This window comes from Sebastes umbrosus, chromosome 7 (assembly GCF_015220745.1).
Source record: "Sebastes umbrosus isolate fSebUmb1 chromosome 7, fSebUmb1.pri, whole genome shotgun sequence".
NCBI classification, from domain to species: domain Eukaryota; kingdom Metazoa; phylum Chordata; class Actinopteri; order Perciformes; family Sebastidae; genus Sebastes; species Sebastes umbrosus.
In genome coordinates this window covers 10,285,286-10,305,930 of record NC_051275.1, presented here as the reverse complement: position 1 = coordinate 10,305,930, position 20,645 = coordinate 10,285,286, and the positions used below count along the sequence as shown (strand labels likewise).

General features: G+C 41.5%; 1 protein-coding gene across 3 annotated transcripts in view; it reads right to left on the bottom strand.

Moving 5' to 3' along the window:
- Positions 1 to 20,645, bottom strand: part of bcas3 (BCAS3 microtubule associated cell migration factor) — a 355,427-nt gene that overhangs the window by 315,054 nt on the left and 19,728 nt on the right. For all 3 annotated transcript variants that reach the window (XM_037774551.1, XM_037774554.1, XM_037774552.1), the window contains exons 8-11: positions 6,584 to 6,691; positions 6,398 to 6,474; positions 2,664 to 2,740; positions 1,935 to 2,018 (exon numbers count right to left, since the gene is read on the bottom strand). In XM_037774551.1, the coding sequence (XP_037630479.1) occupies positions 1,935 to 2,018; positions 2,664 to 2,740; positions 6,398 to 6,474; positions 6,584 to 6,691 (346 nt within the window). The remainder of the gene's footprint in view (positions 1 to 1,934; positions 2,019 to 2,663; positions 2,741 to 6,397; positions 6,475 to 6,583; positions 6,692 to 20,645) is intronic.

The window sequence follows — 20,645 nt, the reverse complement described above, 5'->3', positions numbered from 1 at the left end:
CTCGATCATACACCCAGGAGTGACGGGCAACAGGGCTGATGAGATACACAAATTTACCATAAGAGAGCGAATTTGGAACAAGGAGGGAGTCCAATCGGCCAGAGCTGTTGCACTCTCTCTCTAATCTTTCTTATAAACAAAAGCCATTACTCTTTAATGCTACCCCCCCTCCTCACCACCCTTTTTGTTTCCATGTCTCTGGACGTCAGCACTAAGAGCCAGCGTGTCGCGCCACAAGCCAGAGGGAGATACCTTGTCATCCATATTGAGATATATGGTCCTAAATGAGGAGAGGGTGGGCAAGCAGACTGCCTGTCTGCATATCAATACCCCCCACCCACCCCCTCCTCCCCAACCAACGCTATTGTCCACCCCTTGCCATGCCGCTAACCTGTTAGCGACACAATGCTCTTTTTGATGTATACCACCATTAGCCTGTTAATGAGACTTCTCTCACACTAGCTGTTAGCACTCATTAAGCAAAAGGAGAAGGGATACACTTGCTCTTTGTAAATCAATTAGCCCTTTCCTCTGGGAGAGACAAGACTACAATCGTATAAGGAGCTAGCTAGTTACCGTGTGTTGGCAGGCAGCTAAATCAGACCTGGAATGAATTTCACCTGGTATCAAAGGGGGGCTGTTGGCTGTTAGTGAGCCATCTTAGAGTCTAGAGCCCCCCCACCCCCCCGTGGAGATGAGTGAAACAAGACCACTGGAGAGAAACAGATTACAGTGGGAAAAACAGATAGGCAGGTTGATGAAGTGTCTCATAAGCTCAGCCCCAGTCAGCCAGGCGGGCCAGGTGGATCCAATGTCAGCACATTTACAGATGGTGAAGTGCAGAGCTGGAAATACTGTATTATGTGCTATTTTATCTGAGCAAAGGCTTAAGACAGACCGAAGGACCTATAGACAGATTATAGCCACACAGTCTGAACACGAGAACTCATTTTCAAACGTTTACGATTAAAGCAAACTGTAGTTTAGCGTAAGTCCTTCTGTAGGGAGATGTGATTGAATGAGAATCTAAGACTAAGACTGGAGATAAATATATATATATATATACAGTATATAGGAGCTTGGCTTCACCGACAAATAAACTGTACAAACACTGCACAGCTACGTTCACAGCTATAACGCCACCGACAACCCCACACTCACCGCCGCCACACACACACGCGGTCTGTCGGACACTTGGTGCCGTTACGTCGGGCAGACACACTGCTGACAACCTCGCAGCTAAACTAAATGATGCAGTGGAAACTTACTGGGACAATACCCGCAGCGTCATGGCTGCTACAGTAACTCTCCCGGTCTGGTGAACCGGGGACTCAGTTGTCTATTGTGCTCATACACTGCAGCTGGTGATAAATGATGGATTTAACCTGTTTGTGTATCAGCTTTTTGTTGCAGCCGGGCGGCTTGTTAGGCACTAAAAATAACGACGCTGCATGCGACGCACTAATCTTGTCAGTTAACGGTTAACGGTCAGTTATCGATTAGAATTTTGTTTTAAAGTTAGGGTCTCTCCGGTTTCCTCCCTCAGTCCAAAGACATGCAGGTTAGGTTCATTGTTGACTCTAAATTGCCCGTAGGTGTGAATGTGAGCATGAATGGTTGTCTGTCTCTATGTGTCAGCCCTGTGATAGTATGGCGACCTGTCCAGGGTGCACCCTGCCTTTGCCTAATGTCAGCTGGGATCGGCTCCAGCCCCCCCGCGACCCTGAATAGGATAAGCGGATACAGATAATGGATGGATGGATATATATATATATACATATATATATATATATATATATGTATATATATATAGTACTAGTATAGTATATATAGTACTGTAGTAGACTGGTGTACAGTTGTAATAAAATGAATAAATGTACACAGGTTGTGCAGTAAAATGTAGAAGGTAAATGTATGTATGTATAGTCACTTACTTTGGCAGCATTGATCACTGTAGCTGTATAGGACTGTGCATTGTCACCGCAAGCTCCTCCGCGAGACTGGTGACATCTGATCAACTGCGAAAATAAAACGATTTACAGATAAATACAAGACATACTGTATCGTGTAAGTCTGCAGGAGATGTATGAAAAGAAAAAACATTGGGGGAAATTAACTCAGATTTCAGACATCCAAAAGTCTCCCCTCTTCACTCTTTGGTGAAGGAAATTGGGTTTTGCTTTGAAAGAAGCATTACACAACCAAACAGCCAATCTGCTCTGATTTAATTTTCAAATACAATATCACTTAAATGGCTCCATCTCAGTATTACTCTTACTGTTCAAGAGACTAGATTTTTGTCATTTCTGGAAATCCTTAGGCAGTCACACAAACAGGGGCCCCATCTGTCAATTACTTGAGTGGGCCAGCACCAAAACACTATTATGCATTAAACGTATTGCAGAGTGCGCAATAGAACAGTCTGCTTTTTTCTAAGTACTTAACAATCCCATTACACAGAAAGAGAACAGAAAACTCCTATGCATCTGTTGATTTTCAAAATGTTATCATCTCTCATGGACTCTTCTTGGAATGAGATGTTTATCCAGACGGATTAAAGAGGCAGATAAAATGCATTTTTTTTGGGATTGTAAATATGTCTCTCTTCTGATAAGGCACTTCTGCAGTGGATGACAGTGTGTGTATGTGTGTGTACAGACTACCTTGTTCTCAGCGTAGGCTAGCCAGCGGCTTCCCAGAGCTATTGGATTTAGGCTGGGGCCGGGGCAGGGATAGCAACCTAAAAAGGACACAAAGATGGTCATACTAAACAGAGGCACCAACGATAAGTAAAATAGGAATGAACAGTTTGGTAAATAACCCACATGATCAAAGGTTTTTAAGTAAAAAACAGGAACACATGCAGGGATTTTCACAAGCCTTCTCTGTGAAGAGTGTCTGTAACTATCTTAAACCATTAATGTGTTTGTGGGGAGTCTCTTGTTTGGGAAGATAAATGGGAGTCTAATGTGGGTGACGTGTCTGTAGGCTTGTGTGTGTGCACAGTATGAGCTAATGGAGACTGTGGTACCCAATAAATTGAGGATGGCTCCTCTGCTGATTGACTAACACAGGAATCCCTGTGGGGACACACACACACACACATTTACACGCAAACACAACCAGTGTGCTATCAGCAGAAATAAAAATAGCAACCAATAATCCTAAACGACCAACAAAGCCGTGCCTTCACGAACAGATAAATGTCTCAGATGTTATTTTTTTCCCTTTCCCACTCAAACAGATGTGGAAGTAAACAAGAACGCGGATTGCTACGACTTAACACCATAAACTGAGCTCTAACTACAGGGGCGCGTCTATCATATCTGCTGCAAGACGGAATCAACCAAAAACAGGCAAACACATGCTTGTAAACAGACTGGAGAAATTATTGATATTGTCATAAATATCTTTAAATGCAAGCAGACACAGACAGTGACAGTTTCAATCGTCTGTAAACATGCAGGCAACAAAATGTTGATCCATTAATGATCACACCCGCTGTGTTCGAAAACACAGGCCCTCGTCAAATGCTTGTGCGTGCACACACACACACTGAGCTAATGTAAGTGCGTGGAGGTGTGGGGGAAAATGGCTTGCTGACAATAATTTAGTGCTCAGGGAGCAGATGAGGTGGAGACAGTAATTTAGTGTGCCGGGTTGGGGAAGGGGGTTGGTGGGGAGAAAGTGGGTTGAGGTAAGCCACAAGGGTTGCTGGTAACGCCAGAGAAGCCTTTTGTGCCTCTCCAAAGCCGAGGGGAGCCCGGGCAGTGAGATAACATATGTTTGACATCCTGGGTGGAGGGCGGGGGGCTAAAGCAGGCAGCAGGAAACAGACATGAACGGGCTGACTCCTGAAAGACCTTTGTGAGCGCGGCAATAGCTGATCCGCAGAGTTTGATGTTCCATATTCTAAAGTTCCATTTTGTACTAAAAGTTTACAAAGTAAAACTTACTGTCACTGATGTTGATGCTGCTATATTTCGAACAATACCTCTACCAATAAATTTACTCCGGCTGTCAACCAATATTCTAAATTTGAACACATATTTGAATTATGGAAAAAAAAAAAAAAACAACTGACCTTCAAATATGAAATATAAATTAATATAAAATTTCCCACATGACGGGAGTCACACAGCGTCACTTTCATTAATTATAAATTAAATGTAAGGTCAGGTCAAGCTGAACGAGGAATAATTCAACAACAACCGTATGCTGGCAGAGAACTCGGCCGCAGAGAGAGAGACAACCCTAACAGTGTCCTAACAGCAAGCATTACAATAAGTCATGTAAACAAACCTACCTATCAGCTCTGCGCTCGAGATCAGACTGGAGACATAACCATTTAAAAGACGGGTGAGTAGTACGTTCTATCTGACTCACGAACCTTGAACCAAGCTGTCACACTATAGGCGATATGGTTCTAAAATGAAACAAGACTCAGCAGTGGCATAGCTTATTTCTTGCCTAAAGTGTTTTCAGAAATAGATTTTGGTGGATTGTGTAAACCAATAACAGAAAGTTCATGTGCAGGGCGCCATGTCGTTTCCTGTTTGAAACAGCGACCAGAGAAACAGGGACCAATCAGGTGCATTCAACTATAGGGTGCATCACCGCTTGAGCGGCCATTTGAGTGGAGCAGCGTGTCCCCTAGTGTACTCGGCGGATCTGATGGACACGTAGCATTACAGTGGGACCATCCACTCCCCGGCAGCATTCTGCCCCTACTAGCTCACTAGTTAATCGATCACAGATGGAGTCGTTCTCTTGATGGATTAAAAAAAAATGCTAAAATGGGTCGCCAAATATACCTGGAAGGACATTAATATATGGGCGGTCCGCCCAAGTAGTCTATAAGTCTATGTGTGGGATGTTTCTAATCGCTTTTACATTTACATTTAATTTATGTTTTACAAAACAGATACTATTGTTGGGTTTTGTAAGTACTGAAACATTCTGCTCTTCTATCTTTTACATGTGAAAGGAGGTTATATTAAAAGTTGTTTCATCAATTTCTATGATTGAATTTGTGCTCATTTAAAGACAGTGAAATGAAACTCTGAATGACTATAAAACAGCTCAGTTATTATTTTATAACGACGAGGTCTTTGTTTCCCTGGCACAAAAGCAGAATAAATAACGGCAAAAACATCATCATCGGCTATTGGCCAAATTGTTATTTTAAACATCGGTATCGGAATCAGCCCATGATTTCACAATCCGTACATCACGAGAACCGAACCGTTATCATTGTGAGCTGTTCCACTCAGAAAAGCTCGAGGAGGCTGCGGGATGATATTGAACAGAAGAGAAAGAAAAAGCCCCAGCTCACACCACTTGAACGCAAAGCAAGAACATAAATATGGGACGAGCCTTAAGTGCTCATAAAATCACGACATGTCCACCATCACATCCCGGGAGAAGAAACGAACATACAGCAGTAGAACGGCCCATCCCGAGTGGAGCTCCACACATCACAGGACCCTTTGTTTACTGCTTTTACAGCCCAAACAGACCAAACAACGTTATGAAGAGGAGGCCCCTGCATTCAGAAACGATTAATAACTATTGAGTATGTTTGGTTTCCTGTGGCTCAGACACTGATAGGGAAGGCAGGCAGACAAAGAGGAGACACATTAAAGCCAGCCAGTAAGGTCAGTTTACTCCAGTCAATGACTTAAGTGGACAGCAATGGCCTTGTAATACAGTCTGGCCTTTCTTTCGCAGCCTCCTTGAGCCGATATGGCAGGTACAGCCAGGAGGATGCAAGAGCTGTGTTGTAAACAGTTTCCCTGTGTTGAGCTTCAAATGGAGGGGCCTCACATCGTGTTTTGATAAAAGCCGTTTAGTCACAATGCAAAGCTTGAGAGGACAGCAGGCCTTGGTGGCTGGTTAAGTATATGATAACCAAGTCAAACCGAGTCACCGATCATGTTGGGCAATGTCAGTGTTGAAAAGAAAAACACAACTTATGTGATTGGTGCTGTTGGTTTTGCGCTACTGATTATAGTACAGAACACGCGAGTTTGGCCATAAACATACGTTTCCATTGGCAATAAAATGCTATTTTCACACGTGAAACACATCAAATCTAATTAGATCTAGATCTGAATAACAATTGATCGTCTTCTGCAACCTAATAAAAGGCTTTTCCTTTTCCTGCCAGGAACTAAATAGACTGATTAAAGAGATTAAATACCCCTAAAAGATCCAAAAAGACACCAAAAACAGTTTCAAGGACACAAAAGAAGCTCCTCAAACAGAGGTATCACACTGGAAGATAAATGACTTTAGTACTTTTTAACCAGGGCGCTTCTGAACTGTGGTCAGCAGAGAAAATGTCTCTATAGTACGATAGAAAAACAACTCTTTAAGTCTTAAAAAAGTTTCTTACTTGTAACAAAGAACTTCTTTGTGAAGGTGCAGCTGTCAAATGCTGCAATCTTCTCTTGTAGGCTCACAACAAGAATACTTGAAGAGGGAGAAAATAGTCCATTAGTAGAATGAAAATAAACATGCTGAGTATCATAAAATATGAGGTGCTTGAGTTTCCTTTTTCTTTTTCTTAGAACAGACGTACTGTTTGTTGCAGTGGAGATCATAGATGGGCGTCTTGAACTGAATTGATTTGACCATTTCCCCTGTCCGTAGAGAATACAGGTCAGCGCAACAATAGGGAGGGCTTGTCCTGAAAAACAGAAAAACAAATGCATTTAGTCAGTCTCTGAATAATTTATGCAGTCCTCAAGTAACTATTGATAAAACTTCAGGGCTTCAAGGCAGGATACAGACATTTGGGATGAATGATAACTTCCTTTTTAAAACAGACATTTCTGACCCACAACTACTGTTGTTCTCTTTTCAAATTACAATTCCAAAGTGTCTACTGTTCTATGAATCATGAATTTCTACCGTCACTGGCGGCAGAATGAGATAGAGATCCCATCACCACCAGCTTGATTTCTATTTTTATAAGTCTATTTTTTCTATATGAGGCATCACCAGATCAGAATGAATGTGATAATGGCTTGTAATTGGGGGGGAAGCAACACATTTTTCAGACTCTGGAAAAGGGATGTCACCATACCAGAAATTTAGTAGTAGATACCAATACCAGTCAGATTCCATGTTCTCAATACCTAATTCAATACCATGGTAAAAAAAAACAACAACAACGATAGACACTTTGAGCTAGTGTTAGGAAATGAAACTGATCATAATTCCCTCTATTATCTATTTTATATTGCTGTGAAAACATCTGCTTCAAACAACTGGATTTATTACATTTCTCGCCCCGAAAATACATTTTACAAGATTACATTTGAACACATCATGATAATTTTATAATTTACCTTTTCCCAATACTCATTTTTTTACTGAACGTAAACTAAATGTAACCTATGTTACAATGAGCTGTTAGCTCTGCAGGACAGTGCGGTACAGTACAATTATAAACTGATTTCACAACCACTACAACTAAAGAACTAAAATTACCGCCTCATCGCCAACTAGTCAAGTTGCATTTTACATCCATGTCTGACCAAAATGTCATGGTAAATGCTAAATGGACTTGCATTTACACAGCCCCTTTCTAGTCTTCCGACCACTCGAAGTGCTTTACACTACATGTCAGCATTCACCCATTCACACACATTCATACACTCATATGAGGCAGAGGCTGCCATGCAAAGTGCCAACCTGCCCATCAGGATCTAATCTAAATACTCATTCACACACCATCGGTAAAGCCTTCAGGAGCAATTTTGGACGAACCCGCTCTACCTCTGCCCCAGTTACTTGCAGTCCCTTCCTGCAGACTAGAGCCTGTGCAAGTCATAATCAGGAAACGACACATTTAAAAAGCGGACAGCTGTTGCCAAGCCACCGAGGGAAATCTGGACATTATTCAAATGACGAGCTCAAAATGGGAAGACTTTCATCCACTACAAGACAGAAATGACCTCAGTCATGTTGAATATTCCTGCAGCACACCATGTTCCATTGTCCGACTCTACTGTCAAGCTCCGTCTGCCTTCCCAATCATTACTCCTTTTATTTGATATGGTGGAAAGAGATCTGCTTCTCCCATTCAAAATTCTGAGACATGCACACACTGAGTGAAGAACCAAAGGCAAACAGGGGAAAAATAAGAACAACGAGTTTGTTTACAGCTTAGTGAACCTTTTAGCACACAGCTACACAGCAAATGCAACAAAGTGTTTTACCTGGAATGTACACTTGCATTTGATTGGCCAAAGCACTTTGTTACAGAATGGCATTGTATCAAAAATCTGGAAAAATCTAAGGCAATAATAAATATCAAAATATCAATCAATAACTTTTTTTTGTCTTTGAATAGAACAAGGAGGTTGCATTTTAGACACCATGCTTTAGGCAGACTTAAGTTTTCCAATGGAGGGAGCTCTAAATGGGCCCGATGGTAGAGTAACCAGCCTGTCTTTCCAACTTTTTCTTCCCCTTCTTTTCACCCCTCATTTCTTCCACCCATTCCCGTGGTGTTTTGACTTGGTCTTTGTGTATTTGTGCAGTGTTATACATGCTTTACAAGTATTAAGCCTTTCTTCAATATGACAGCAAATGCCAAACAGTGTTTGTGTCTGCAGACTGGTGCTTGTGGAAATTGTGCTGTATGTATTGGCTAATGATGAGTCGGAACTACAACTGGTTGACTATACTGTAAGAGGGTGCTTTTTAATAGAGGCCTTGAGGGAGAACCAGGTTCTAGGACTGAGAGAGCAAAAGTTAAGCCAGAGTTACAACTTTTTCTGGCCTGGAACTTGTTTTTTTTTTAAGTCCTTAAAATTGCTACAACCAACACTTAATCTACAAACTACAATCTATGGCCTATGACAGTGATACTCGCATCAACATCGGCGAAGGAAGTGTGGGGATTAAGACAATCACTGCCCACAGCATCTTCCGACTACCCAGCCAGACCTGCTGGAACAAACGCCACCGAAAGCGGAGTTGACCGACCCGGGCAGAGAGGGAGGAGAGCTGGGATGGGAGCTAAGCTAACATGACGAGGGGAGGCGGACTCTGTGTTTACATCAATGATGCTTGGTGCTAAAACGTAGTCAAAGTTGATGGACAACGTTTCCCTGATGTCAAATTGTTTATATTAAAATGCTGGCCATATCATCTGCCCAGATAATTCACCAGTGGTTTTGTTGCTGCTGTTTCCATTCCTCTACATGCAAATTCAAAAGATGCACTACAGGAATGCACTACTGTATTTGCTGTGTTTGTTTTTTTTTTCTTGTGAAGCATAAATGGACTACAACTGCATTCCACTGTGCAAACCTGTGTTGTTAGAATGACAATAAAAGATCCTTGAATCCTTGAAACTGTGTGCGGAGCTGTCAAAGAATCAGTTAATAAGTTAGGTAACACCAGAGGCAGTACTTTGACACAAAAATTCAGTTCTCTTAACGCAGACAAAGGCAGGAACACACACCCAGAGATCAAAGACAAAATGACTGCCGCAACAATATCCAACAACCATCTTGATGACTGATACATGAGCTAAGCCCGCTGGGAGTGTATGTGTCACATGTGCACATACGTGAACACACATACAGACATTTATAAGTACAGATACACACTAGTGTGGTTACCGCACGTCTCCCAAGCCAGCGGCTGGACAGTAACAGCGCCAAGTGAGCCCTGAGATCACTAAGCCCAGAATTAAAACATCGTCCAAGGACTGCACATGTACTCTTTGTGTGTGTGTGTGTGTGTGTGTGAAGTGTGTTCCTCCCTCCCAGGGAATGCTTACTGGAGAAGATAAAAGAGACGCCACAGAAAAAAAAAAAGTTTTGAACAATCCCTGATTCATTTTTCCGTCCTCATGGTTAACGTCTCCGTCAACATTTCAAAGGTCCACACGCTGCGAGCACAGCTACCATTAACAATCAAGAGCACAGACATTAAGATAAATACAAAAATTTCACTCAACGATAATTTACTTTTAGGCGGCTATATCATCGATTTCAGCATTATCAGAGTCCGATCAATCTAATTCAAAGCTCTATCCCGAAAAATGGGCCTCTGGAATTGATTCAAAGGGACCATGATAACCCGCTATTATAGAATCAAAATGGCACAGGGTTCAATTGTTTTGCTTTTGCAGTATTTTAACAAATGATCCAGTTCTAATGGAGGCAATGCAGGGTCAGATGTAATAAGATTTCCTGATGCCGGGGACGTTGGGGCGTAGGTTGAAAGCAAGGCTAAATCACAATTATCATTATGGATCATGGCGGGATGTCAGTCCTTGCACATGTTAAGGTGACGCCGAGCACCATTCCCCAGCTCAGTAACAGGCCTATTACGATGGCCCTATTAGATCAATGTGTCAATTACTATTACTCAAACTGGCCCTTGGGTCTGAAAGGATACAAAATGAGGGAGATGGAGGAAAGGAGGCTTGGCTCATTTACTTCCTCTGATAGGACAAGAAGCTACTAAAGAAATTAAGGAAAAAACGGAGTGGCCCTGCCAGATACATAATAGACAAAATACAAAATGATAATAGAACATGGTCAGAGAGACTATACTTTTAAGTTAAACCATTGTTGCAACATGTGATGTCATGAAGAAGAGCACTATTCATTGAAAAAAAAAAAAAAAACTTAACAACATCAAGGCAAAGTTCTTGTATGGCAGTTTTATGTTAAGAGAAAATGTAAAATAATTTGAGAAGTTTGGCTTCTTTTGTTAAAACAGACGGCTAGGTGAGGCTGTACTTACAAGCAATGTTTACCATGTTTACCAGCTTAGTTTTCCATGTTAGCATGCTAACATTTGCTAATTAACAGCAAATACAGCTGATCAAACACAAATGCAACTTTGGCAAGATGATAGCACTACATGAAAAATCAGATGATCTTCATCCTGAGGAATGAATGAATGTCTTAATCTCATGGCAGTCCATCTAATACTTGCTTGCCTTTCCCTTCTTAAAAAATCATCAGAAACATCCTCAGAGAACCATGAGCATCTGAAAAACATGTGGTGCTAATTCAATGAGTAGATGTGGAGACATTTTACTAGGTAAGTACTAAGCTTTGACCTGCTGGTGACATCATGTGAAAAGTAAGGGGATCAACAAAGTCATTAGAATGTATCCTCTGGTGAATGTCTGTACTAACTTTTTCCATCTACTAGATGTCAACCTTGGGGAATATGGAATAGACGTATCTGTAGAAAATGTACGGCAATCCATGTGATGTTTTTTTGATATATTCAGTCTGAACCAAAATGGATGAACAACCAGTTACCAACATTGCCATACCTGTGCTAGTGTTGCTAAAAAGATTTTGCATTGGTACAAAAAAAATGGTCCCATATTGGATTTTTCAAATTCTATATTGCTATGCTGTAAAGCAACCAGACACCTGCTGAATCCATCTCCCTTTGGATTGTCTCTACAGTAAAACCTGTCTGTTTGGGTCATTTTTCTGTCATACTACTGTGCCGCACTGTACCAGATTTGGACAACCTCCTAACAACACAATGTTTAATGTGACTTTTACAACCAAGTGTAAGTCTTAATTTTAGATATACAGCTGTTTGCAATGGTCATTAAGGACCATTAGGGATGGTGCATGTCTTATTATTGTGCCATTATCATCAATCTAGTATGTGTACTTCCTCCGATGAAACATGTTGACATCTGTTATTTAAATTTTTACATCAATGCTGCGCTTATTCCATGAGCACTTTCCCTCTAACTGAGAAAATTTGCACACATCTTTTTTATGAACGTGAACTAAACCAGAGGATCAAAACCACAAGACTTCATGTGGCTGAGGAAAGCATAGATGGAAGCCTGAGGAGGAATTAAAAAGCAGGCAAATAAATTCATTTACAAGTAAGGAACGTCATCACATTTCCGTCTGGTGCGAGGTTTTACAAGCTCCCCAAATACGAACGACAATTACATGCTGTGGAAATGCTAAACAAATACAACCTCGGTTTGGAAAGCCCAGGCTGGCTCTGCTGAAAGAGAGAACACTGATGCTCCAACTGGAGACTGTTGGACTTCCGAGGAATTGTATTTCCACTAGGGTTCCACTGATAGGAACTTTTGAATAACAAAACCAGAAATTTAAGATTAACTTTGCCAATATCCAATAAGTTGTCAACATTCAACAAGTACTCAAAGTTCTCACTGGACTTTTATTCTTGGCAGAAAAGAACAGCTTCTGAAAAAGTGTCGAAACAATGTGACACAAAGTCTTCACTGCAACGAGAAGGGCAAATATTGGCACTACATTCAAAGTTGATTTTTGACCCTGGAAACAGACACTGAACATGTCATTTCATAATCAATCTCATAATCTCTAGTAGCTGTTCTGGAGCTTTGAATCATATTACATTAACTTTATCAAAAGATGGAGTTCACCCAGTTGCTATGGAATTATTATGTTCAAATTTGCACATTTTCTTTGCACTTTAAGGAACTCCCGTCCATGCAGGGACAATCAAATCTGCATCTACAATTCCATGACGACTGGAAAAAGAAAAACTGTTCTTCTTTCCGTACTCCCTCTTGCTATTTATTTTGTTTTTTACTCAAACTCCTCTCATTCTCAGTTCAAACCTAGACACCCCCTCCACACACACACACATACACACACACACAACAAACGCTGGCCACATCAGAGCCTGATAGGGGCCTGGAGGGAGCCACAGTGATTCCGGCAAGCTGCAGGCATTAGTAGGAAAGTAATTAGGGTAAAAAGTTCAACCACACTTCCTTGTCTGCAGAGCAGCCAGAAATACATTTCCCTCACTGTTTAATACCGCACATATAATGGCCAGCATTTTGGAAACACACTGCCCTGTGTGTTTGTGTGTCTTCATGTTTTAAAGCACCGCATTCTAGCTAAAAGTAAGAGAAATAGCAAACAAAACCATTAAATCTGACTGTACTGGTGACAAAAAAGGTAAGAGAAGAGTTTAAAAAAAAAACATCAACTTGCAAATTTAGGAACTACCCAACAATAAATAATGTAACAATAATATTAAATTCAACATGGGAATTTATGTATATAAAGTCCATAAATCCAGCTTATTCCTTCTGCCTTTGTCAGCAGTGAAGTGGGTATTAATATTCATTACCCAAACCATAGCTGCATTAGATCCCATTTTAGCAATTTTCGCTTTGTGTGCCAATTTTCTGTCAAAGTTAAGTAGAAGCACTTGACACGAGAAACATCTGGTCATGGAGGAGTTCTTTCTTCTGCTTTGACATCTCAAAGCTGTATCTAGAGATGTGAAGAGTTAACTTTGCCTTGTATCTGCTCGTGCATAAAGGTTACGGGATAGAGGACAGCTTGAAGCCAGGATACAATATTTGTGTGTTACAATGCAAATGTCTTAATGATCATCAGTTACTAAGGCTTTACAAAAATGTATGCACTATCATAGTATCCTAGCTCAGAGAATAGGTAAGGAACAAGGTCAAAACTAAGTGGAATCAGGGCCCATACCTATCAAATGTCTCAGAACCACTCCTATGAATCGTGCTTAAACTTAACAAAAGGTCTGACTCCTTGGAGAGATTTTGATGCCACTGTTTTACGACACTCTCACCCATAAAATAGAAATTACGATGACATATTGTAGTTTTCCTGACAGTTGCAATTTGGAGTATAGATAGTGGTAAAATCTAAACGCTAAAAATGTGCAGGCATTATGTAGATAGCCAAATGATATAGGTGACTAAGCTAACTGGGTTATACATGCAAATATAAAAAGCATACATCTCATAATGACATTCACCAGTAAGCTATTCACTTTAGGAACCTGCGAGCCATGTGCCACCATTTGTAATAATGTAGCTTGTTTTCCATAACTTTACATTGAATCTGTGCATTATCTGGGGTTTTCTAAGAGTGATGAATGTTTGATTTATTGCTGCCAAAATGTTTGGCTGTGACAGACCTAAATCATCACTGTTGCACACCTACATTTTCCCTGTGCCGTATAGGGTGGCAGGGAGCTTGTTTTTTTGCAGTGAGTGCATGTTCTTGTTCTTTTTGCATACCGAAAAACATCATTCAAAACAAGACAAATAAGAATATACAGCCATGCTTGTGGCTCTGTGAGGCTGTACGCAGGCACGGTGTCACCTAACCATGCTAACATCTCACGCTCACAATGACAAAAGTAAATGTTTACCATGTTCACGATGTGAGAAATCTAAATTTTATTCAATGAGGGCACTAAGTCTGAGGATCTCCAAAGTTATTACAATTCAAGGGAGACATGGCTGTACCAAATTCCACAGCAATCAATCCAATATTTGTTGAGAAATATTACTAGAATATGTCAACCTCATGGTGGTGTTAGAGGACAGGAGACCACCTAAGTCATTTGGATTCATGCTGTGGGAACCGTATGTCTTTACAAACTTTGGTGTCGATCCATCAAGTAGATGTTAAGGTATTTCACTGGATGAATGAAACATTTAGCCTACTGGTGGCGCTTGAATGAAAAGTCAGGGGACAATTAAAGTAATTAAGACTGCGCTCCAGGAACATCTGTAATTGCATGGCAATCCCTCCAATAGTTGTTGGGACAGTTCACTCTGAACCAAAAATGTAAACCTGCTGGTGGTGCTAGAGAAAAGGTTGTGGGATCACCACAGTCATTGGACCAAAATGATAGATTGATCGATAATAAGCTCATTGCCATCAGTGAATATCCCTCCTCCCACAGAATATTGCTTTCTGAACGCCATCTCCAAACAGTTAGGTTACCTCTGGAGTTCTCCTAAATGCTGGTAGAGATGGGATTAATTTCCTAGTTTTTACTCCAACACCAGTAGTAGGACCAAAAATGTATCCAATGATTTTTGCTAAGACTGATTCCGACTCTGGCACACTAGATAAATATTGGCCCTGCTAAGGAACCACCAGTATTACTTCACCAAGCCAATGCTCCCTTTATCTTTCATCCAACATCTGAAAAAAATTACATTAGTACTGCCATATACTTTGTTTAATGTAAAGAGAAAGGGAAAGTTTAAACTCTAGTAAAATAAAATATTAATTGCTTTGACCACGGAGGCCTGGTTTCGGGAATGGGGTTGTGGTAAAGGTTTGAAAAGTCATTACTAATCATTCAGCTTGTCGGGTGTGTTTATGTGCACTGCTTCCAGTACTACTGAGTTTAATCTGACTTCCTATTTGAAGGGGGAAAACTGGCGAGGCAGAACACATTTTCGACAGACATAAAACAGACATGCAAGTCAAAACAAACGCTCCTGAGTGAAGCCTGAGCCTCGAAGCTCAGCCTATGCGCTGAACAAGTGTGTATGAACGTGTGCGTGTGTGGGGCAATGAAAAATGGGAAGTGGAAGACCAGATTACAGTCACTCTCATTTCCACGCAGGGGCATGACAAAAGGGTCTGGGAACGATTTCATCAAACCGTTTTTTCAGTGGAGAACATGACATTTCTGCCCCACAAAACCCACCAAGTTATGTTACTATCTCACTCCAAACTAAATTGAAAAGTTGGCAATGTGCCAAGAAAGAAGGACAATTGCACCAAATGGTGATGTAAAAAAAAATGTTTTGGTGCAGGTAAAAAAATGTGATGCATTTAATTGGAGCAGTGGTGGCCTAAAGGTTAGATACGTGAGTGGAAGGTCACCGGTTCAATCCCCTGTACCGGTGGGATAAACCTGGGTGGGGTGGGGAAAGTGAAAAAGCAGCGCTTGCCCCTCCCTCATTACCACCACCGAGGTGCCCTTGAGCAAGGCCCATAACCCCAAAACGCTCCAGTGGAGCTGCTCAATGGCCAGATCAGACTGTGGTTGTACTGGGCAGCTTGCAGGTGTGAATGTGTAACTGCATGAATGTGATCAGGGTGTTCCTGAAAAAGAGAACATTGCTCTCAGTGGATTTCCCCTGAATAAATAAAGGTAAAAATAAAAAGATAAAAAAATAAAAAATTGTAAAAGTAACATGTGCCAGTGTCGTAACACAGTAAAAAGTATTTCGAGCCCTGAGTAATCAATACAGCTTCACAACAAGCAAATCAAATATATACAGTCACTTCCCTAAGTTACTGAAGGTAGCATCTACCACACAGTAGGCTTGGATACTGGATAGAATGAGAGTGTTTGTGTGTGCGTGTATGTGTGCCTGCGTGCCCTTGTGTAATCACAATGTGACAATGAAGAACACCATAACCTCATGGTGGATAAAAAGCATCAGTTCTCCAAATCCCCCTTAATCTGGTGGATCGTTTTATACAAAAGCTTGATGATTTCCATTTCATACACTTTAGAAGAGGGATACATCCTGTCCACGGGGCAAAACCTGTCATGAAAATGCACTGAAACACAAGGGCTTAGTGCCACAATGGGCTTTTGCCATCAAACGTGTTTGTGTGTGTGAGAGCTAAGTGGAATTTGCTGCTTGCAACCATGTAATTAATAGCCTGCGTATTTTACTACAGGACTTTAAGCAGATTTAAATAAAGGTGTTCAGGACGATGAAGTTATGTTTGCAGCACATATATCTTTGATTATTACCAATGTGAGGGGGCAGGAGCTGGCAGGTGACACCCAAAATTATAACGAACAGCTCGTTTGGAGCACTGAACAATGAAAGTACATATGACCTGCTGCCATTATTATAAGCCAGATACACATTATTCATGCTTGGGTAGAACTTCCAAATCGCAGCACATTAGCTTGTACGGATATCGTCAGTCCTCTCAAAGACAGAAAACATAGAGACAGGATGATTGCAGTACCCTACATCACTGTCCAATACCTATCGTGGCAACAGGGGAACTGTTATACTGGTGGGGACTTTTTGGGTGAGTTCTAAGATGTAACTGCAAAGACGGAGAGACTCAACTCCACCAGTCTACTGCCTTTAGACAGTGTATGCCATGTTAATTGGGCTATAAAATTACAAGCTTGCTCTATAAAATTGTCACATTTAATTTCTGTAAGAACATAAACAGGTTTTTGAGCTGACTGGATTTAGGCAAAAACTCCTTACTGATTTAGCTATGTCACAGGTTTAGGATTAGGAGAAGGATTTAAGCTTACTTTTAAAATATAACTACAGCTGAAAAAATTGTTTTAGAGATGAATCACTTCATTCCAACTTTAATACGAGACATTATTAATCTTGTCTTGTATTTTTAAAAGAAAAAAAAGGACAGATTTAGAGTATTATCCTCTAAATAAAGTCCTCAATGTGTTTTCAGTGTAGCCATGCCACGTCTGTTTATGGCTGTGGTAGGGATGTTAATAATTAACCGTTTAACCGTTAAGAATTTGGACCGATTAATGCTTAAACTGTTAAAAGAAATATTAATAATGAAAAAACTCTGAACAAAACTCAGAGGAGCTGCTTGTCACGTAAAGGAGAATAGCTGGTCCACCTTAACAGCCCACCTTAAGTGAGTCTGAGCTTGTGTTACAGATACAGGAAGTTGGCTCGGGTCTTGAGGAGTTGTAGCATCTATTTACCGACAAATAAACTGTACACACACTGCTACAGCTACGTTCACAGCTATAACGCCACACACACGGTCTGTCGGACCATCCATCCATCCATCCATCTGCAACCGCTTATCCCGTTAGGGGTCGCGGGGGGGCTGGAGCCGATCCCAGCCGACATTGGGCGAAGGCAAGGTACACCCTGGACAGGTCGCCAGTCCATCGCAGGGCTGACACATATAGACAGACCATTCATGCTCACATTCACACCTACGGGCAATTTAGAGTCCACAATTAACCTAACCTGCATGTCTTTGGACTGTGGGAGGAAACCGGAGTACCCGGAGAAAACCCACGCTAACACGGGGAGAACATGCAAACTCCACACAGAAGGGTCCCAAGCCGGATTCGAACCTGCAACCCTCCAGCTGTGAGGCGCCAGTGCTAACCACTGCACCACCGTGCAGCGGTCTGTCGGACACTCGCTAACATTACGCCGCGCTGACAGAGTACGTCGGGCAGACACACAGCTGACAACCTCACAGCTAAACTAAATGATGCGGTGGAGACTTTTACCGGAAAAGTGGCTGCACGTGTTCACGACAATGCACGCAGCATCGTGGCTGCTACAGTTACTCTCCCTGACGGGTGAACTGGGAACTCAGTTGTCTGTTTCGTGCTCATACACTGCAGCTGGTGATAAATTATGGATTTAACCTGTTTGTGCATCAGCTTATTGTTGCAGCTGGGCGGCTTGTTAGGCAATAAAACCACAGCACCGCTGCATGAAATGCACTAATCTTGTCAGTTAACGGTTAATAATCGGTTAACGAGGGTCGGTTATTGGTTAGAACAAAAAATTCAAAATTAGCATCCCTAGGCTGTGGCTGTACACAAGTTTCTCTTCTTGTAAAGTATTTCCTGCAGACAAGGCACCGTGACATTGCTGCTACAGTGGAAATTACACCGTTATTTCAAAAGGAACAACGATGGGATCTCTATATATCAAAATGAACTTGACGCCACCAGTGACCACAAGTGTTGCCAAATCCACAACACAGACTTCCTACTTCACAGTTCCCCATGATTAACACTTTAAATGCTATTGATTCCACAGTTTCAATCATCATGATCATCATGAATGATATGTTGGAAACATTAGAATGTACAACAAGCCTTTGGGATTGGCGAATGGAAACCCCTTAAAAAAATAAAAGTATGAGACAGAGATGACGGTGGTGACATTCATGACATGGAGCAGACAAGTGATTGAGCAGTCCTTAGAAGAAAAAAAAAGAGTATCCATGGCCTAAAAAGTGACGATGATATCTGCTCAGAATCCCAAAATAGCACATCTAGTCGTAATCTGCACGGTGAACGAGGACTATATTGGTTAAAAGAAAAAAAGGACCACATCCTCTCAGCATCTGGAGATGTTGTGAGGGGGTAGCTGGAGGTTGGAAATGTCACTGACGGTTCCCAAATTCTGGAGAACAAAGCACGCTTATTCATCACTGAACTTTTGCCCAAAAAGTGTGTGCTCTCAAACACGGTGGGTGGTTAAGTTGCCTCTGTTTTGGCCATAAAATTTACATTCATTGAGAGAGAGCAGCCTTAAGTCTCCCAGAATTTTTAATACCTGTGGATGTAATCAAAATGAATGAAAATAATAACAGCAAGTAGGGGAAGGAAACACAAATCCTTTCCAGAAATGTGAGCAGACATACCAAGGTCTGCAATGGCACCAGCATTCTTCACTAATTCCTAAAGCCCACTGGCACTGGTGCAGAGACTGAAAGGGACGTGTAGCTTTACTGTCAAGAAAATCTCTGGATCCATACATTGTTTGGACTTACGGCATAATCCTTTCCATTGATAAAATGGAGTGGAGTGTGCCTGGCTAGAAATCCACAAGTACAGGGCTTCAGCACACATGCTTTTTCCCTTCCCTGGTTTTCCTTTAATTTACAAATCTTGTAATCTAAGCCTAGAGCTGACTGAACCAACATCTAAACCAGCACCGCTGTAGCGGCCAAGACTTCAATCTGTTTTTCATTTAAGTGTCAAGACGGCATCCTTTTTGGTGGTTAACAAAAGCTGTTATTTCAAAATGATTATATGCTAAAAATTGTGTGAGGACCTTAGTAAGTTTATGAACAGGCCCAATGGAAAGTACTGTGCCGCACCCGGAAGCCTTTTTCCTTCTTGTCTTTAACCAAAGTGTTATTTACCAAGCACTTTTGTAGGGGGAAGAACCAGGCGGTGCCATTCAGCCAGAGGTCAGGGTTTCTGCTTTTCAACACAGTGCATGTTTTCAGCATTAGTGTCGAGCGACGCCTGGATGATTCGCCAAACCGTCAAAATGCTGCCCTCTCAGTGTCAGTGAGGACATAGGAAAAGCAGAAGCAATGGTAACAGCGTCAAAGAGACAGGGGCGGCAGTCCCTGGAATACATCAAGAAGGTGGTCTCCGTCAAGGCCCAGCTGAAGACAGACTTCCTTATTTCATTTCCCAGGGAGGATATATTGAGTTAAATTTTGTGTTGCTCTGGGAGAGGAGCATAAGTAAATGGGGGAGTGGGGGAGAAAAGAGAAGTGTATGGGCCGGGTATGGAGAAGCGAGTACCAGATGCCTCGGGGTCTGTCACTTTTTAAATTCACTTTCTTTCACTAAACAAAGACATGACATTCCCAGTCCCAACCGCTGAGAATCCAAGGAATCTACACATCTGTTTAATCTCCTTTCTGTCTGCCTATGGGGTGTCCAGGTACTGCTCGCATGCTAACCGTAGTGCAACTAAAAATCCATGAATCACACTCACTAAGCCCACATCACTGGCTCAGCTCCAGTTGGGTGCATGTGAAGGGTTCATAACAAGAAGTTGGGTGTCCTTTGATGCTTCTTATTATTAACAGAAAATTACTTCCAGATGGTAGGATTTGTACTTCATAACATTGCAAAGAGTAAAACACTTCCCACTACTACTGAGGTCGTAGTTAGTGATGGTGTACTGCATTATACTGAAAGGTGACAACACTTCTTTCATGAAAGTGGAGAGTTGTCAAAATTAAATATAATATATATAATATTAAAATGTTGGCCGTGGAATATTTAAAACATTTGTCAAATGACATCCATCACAT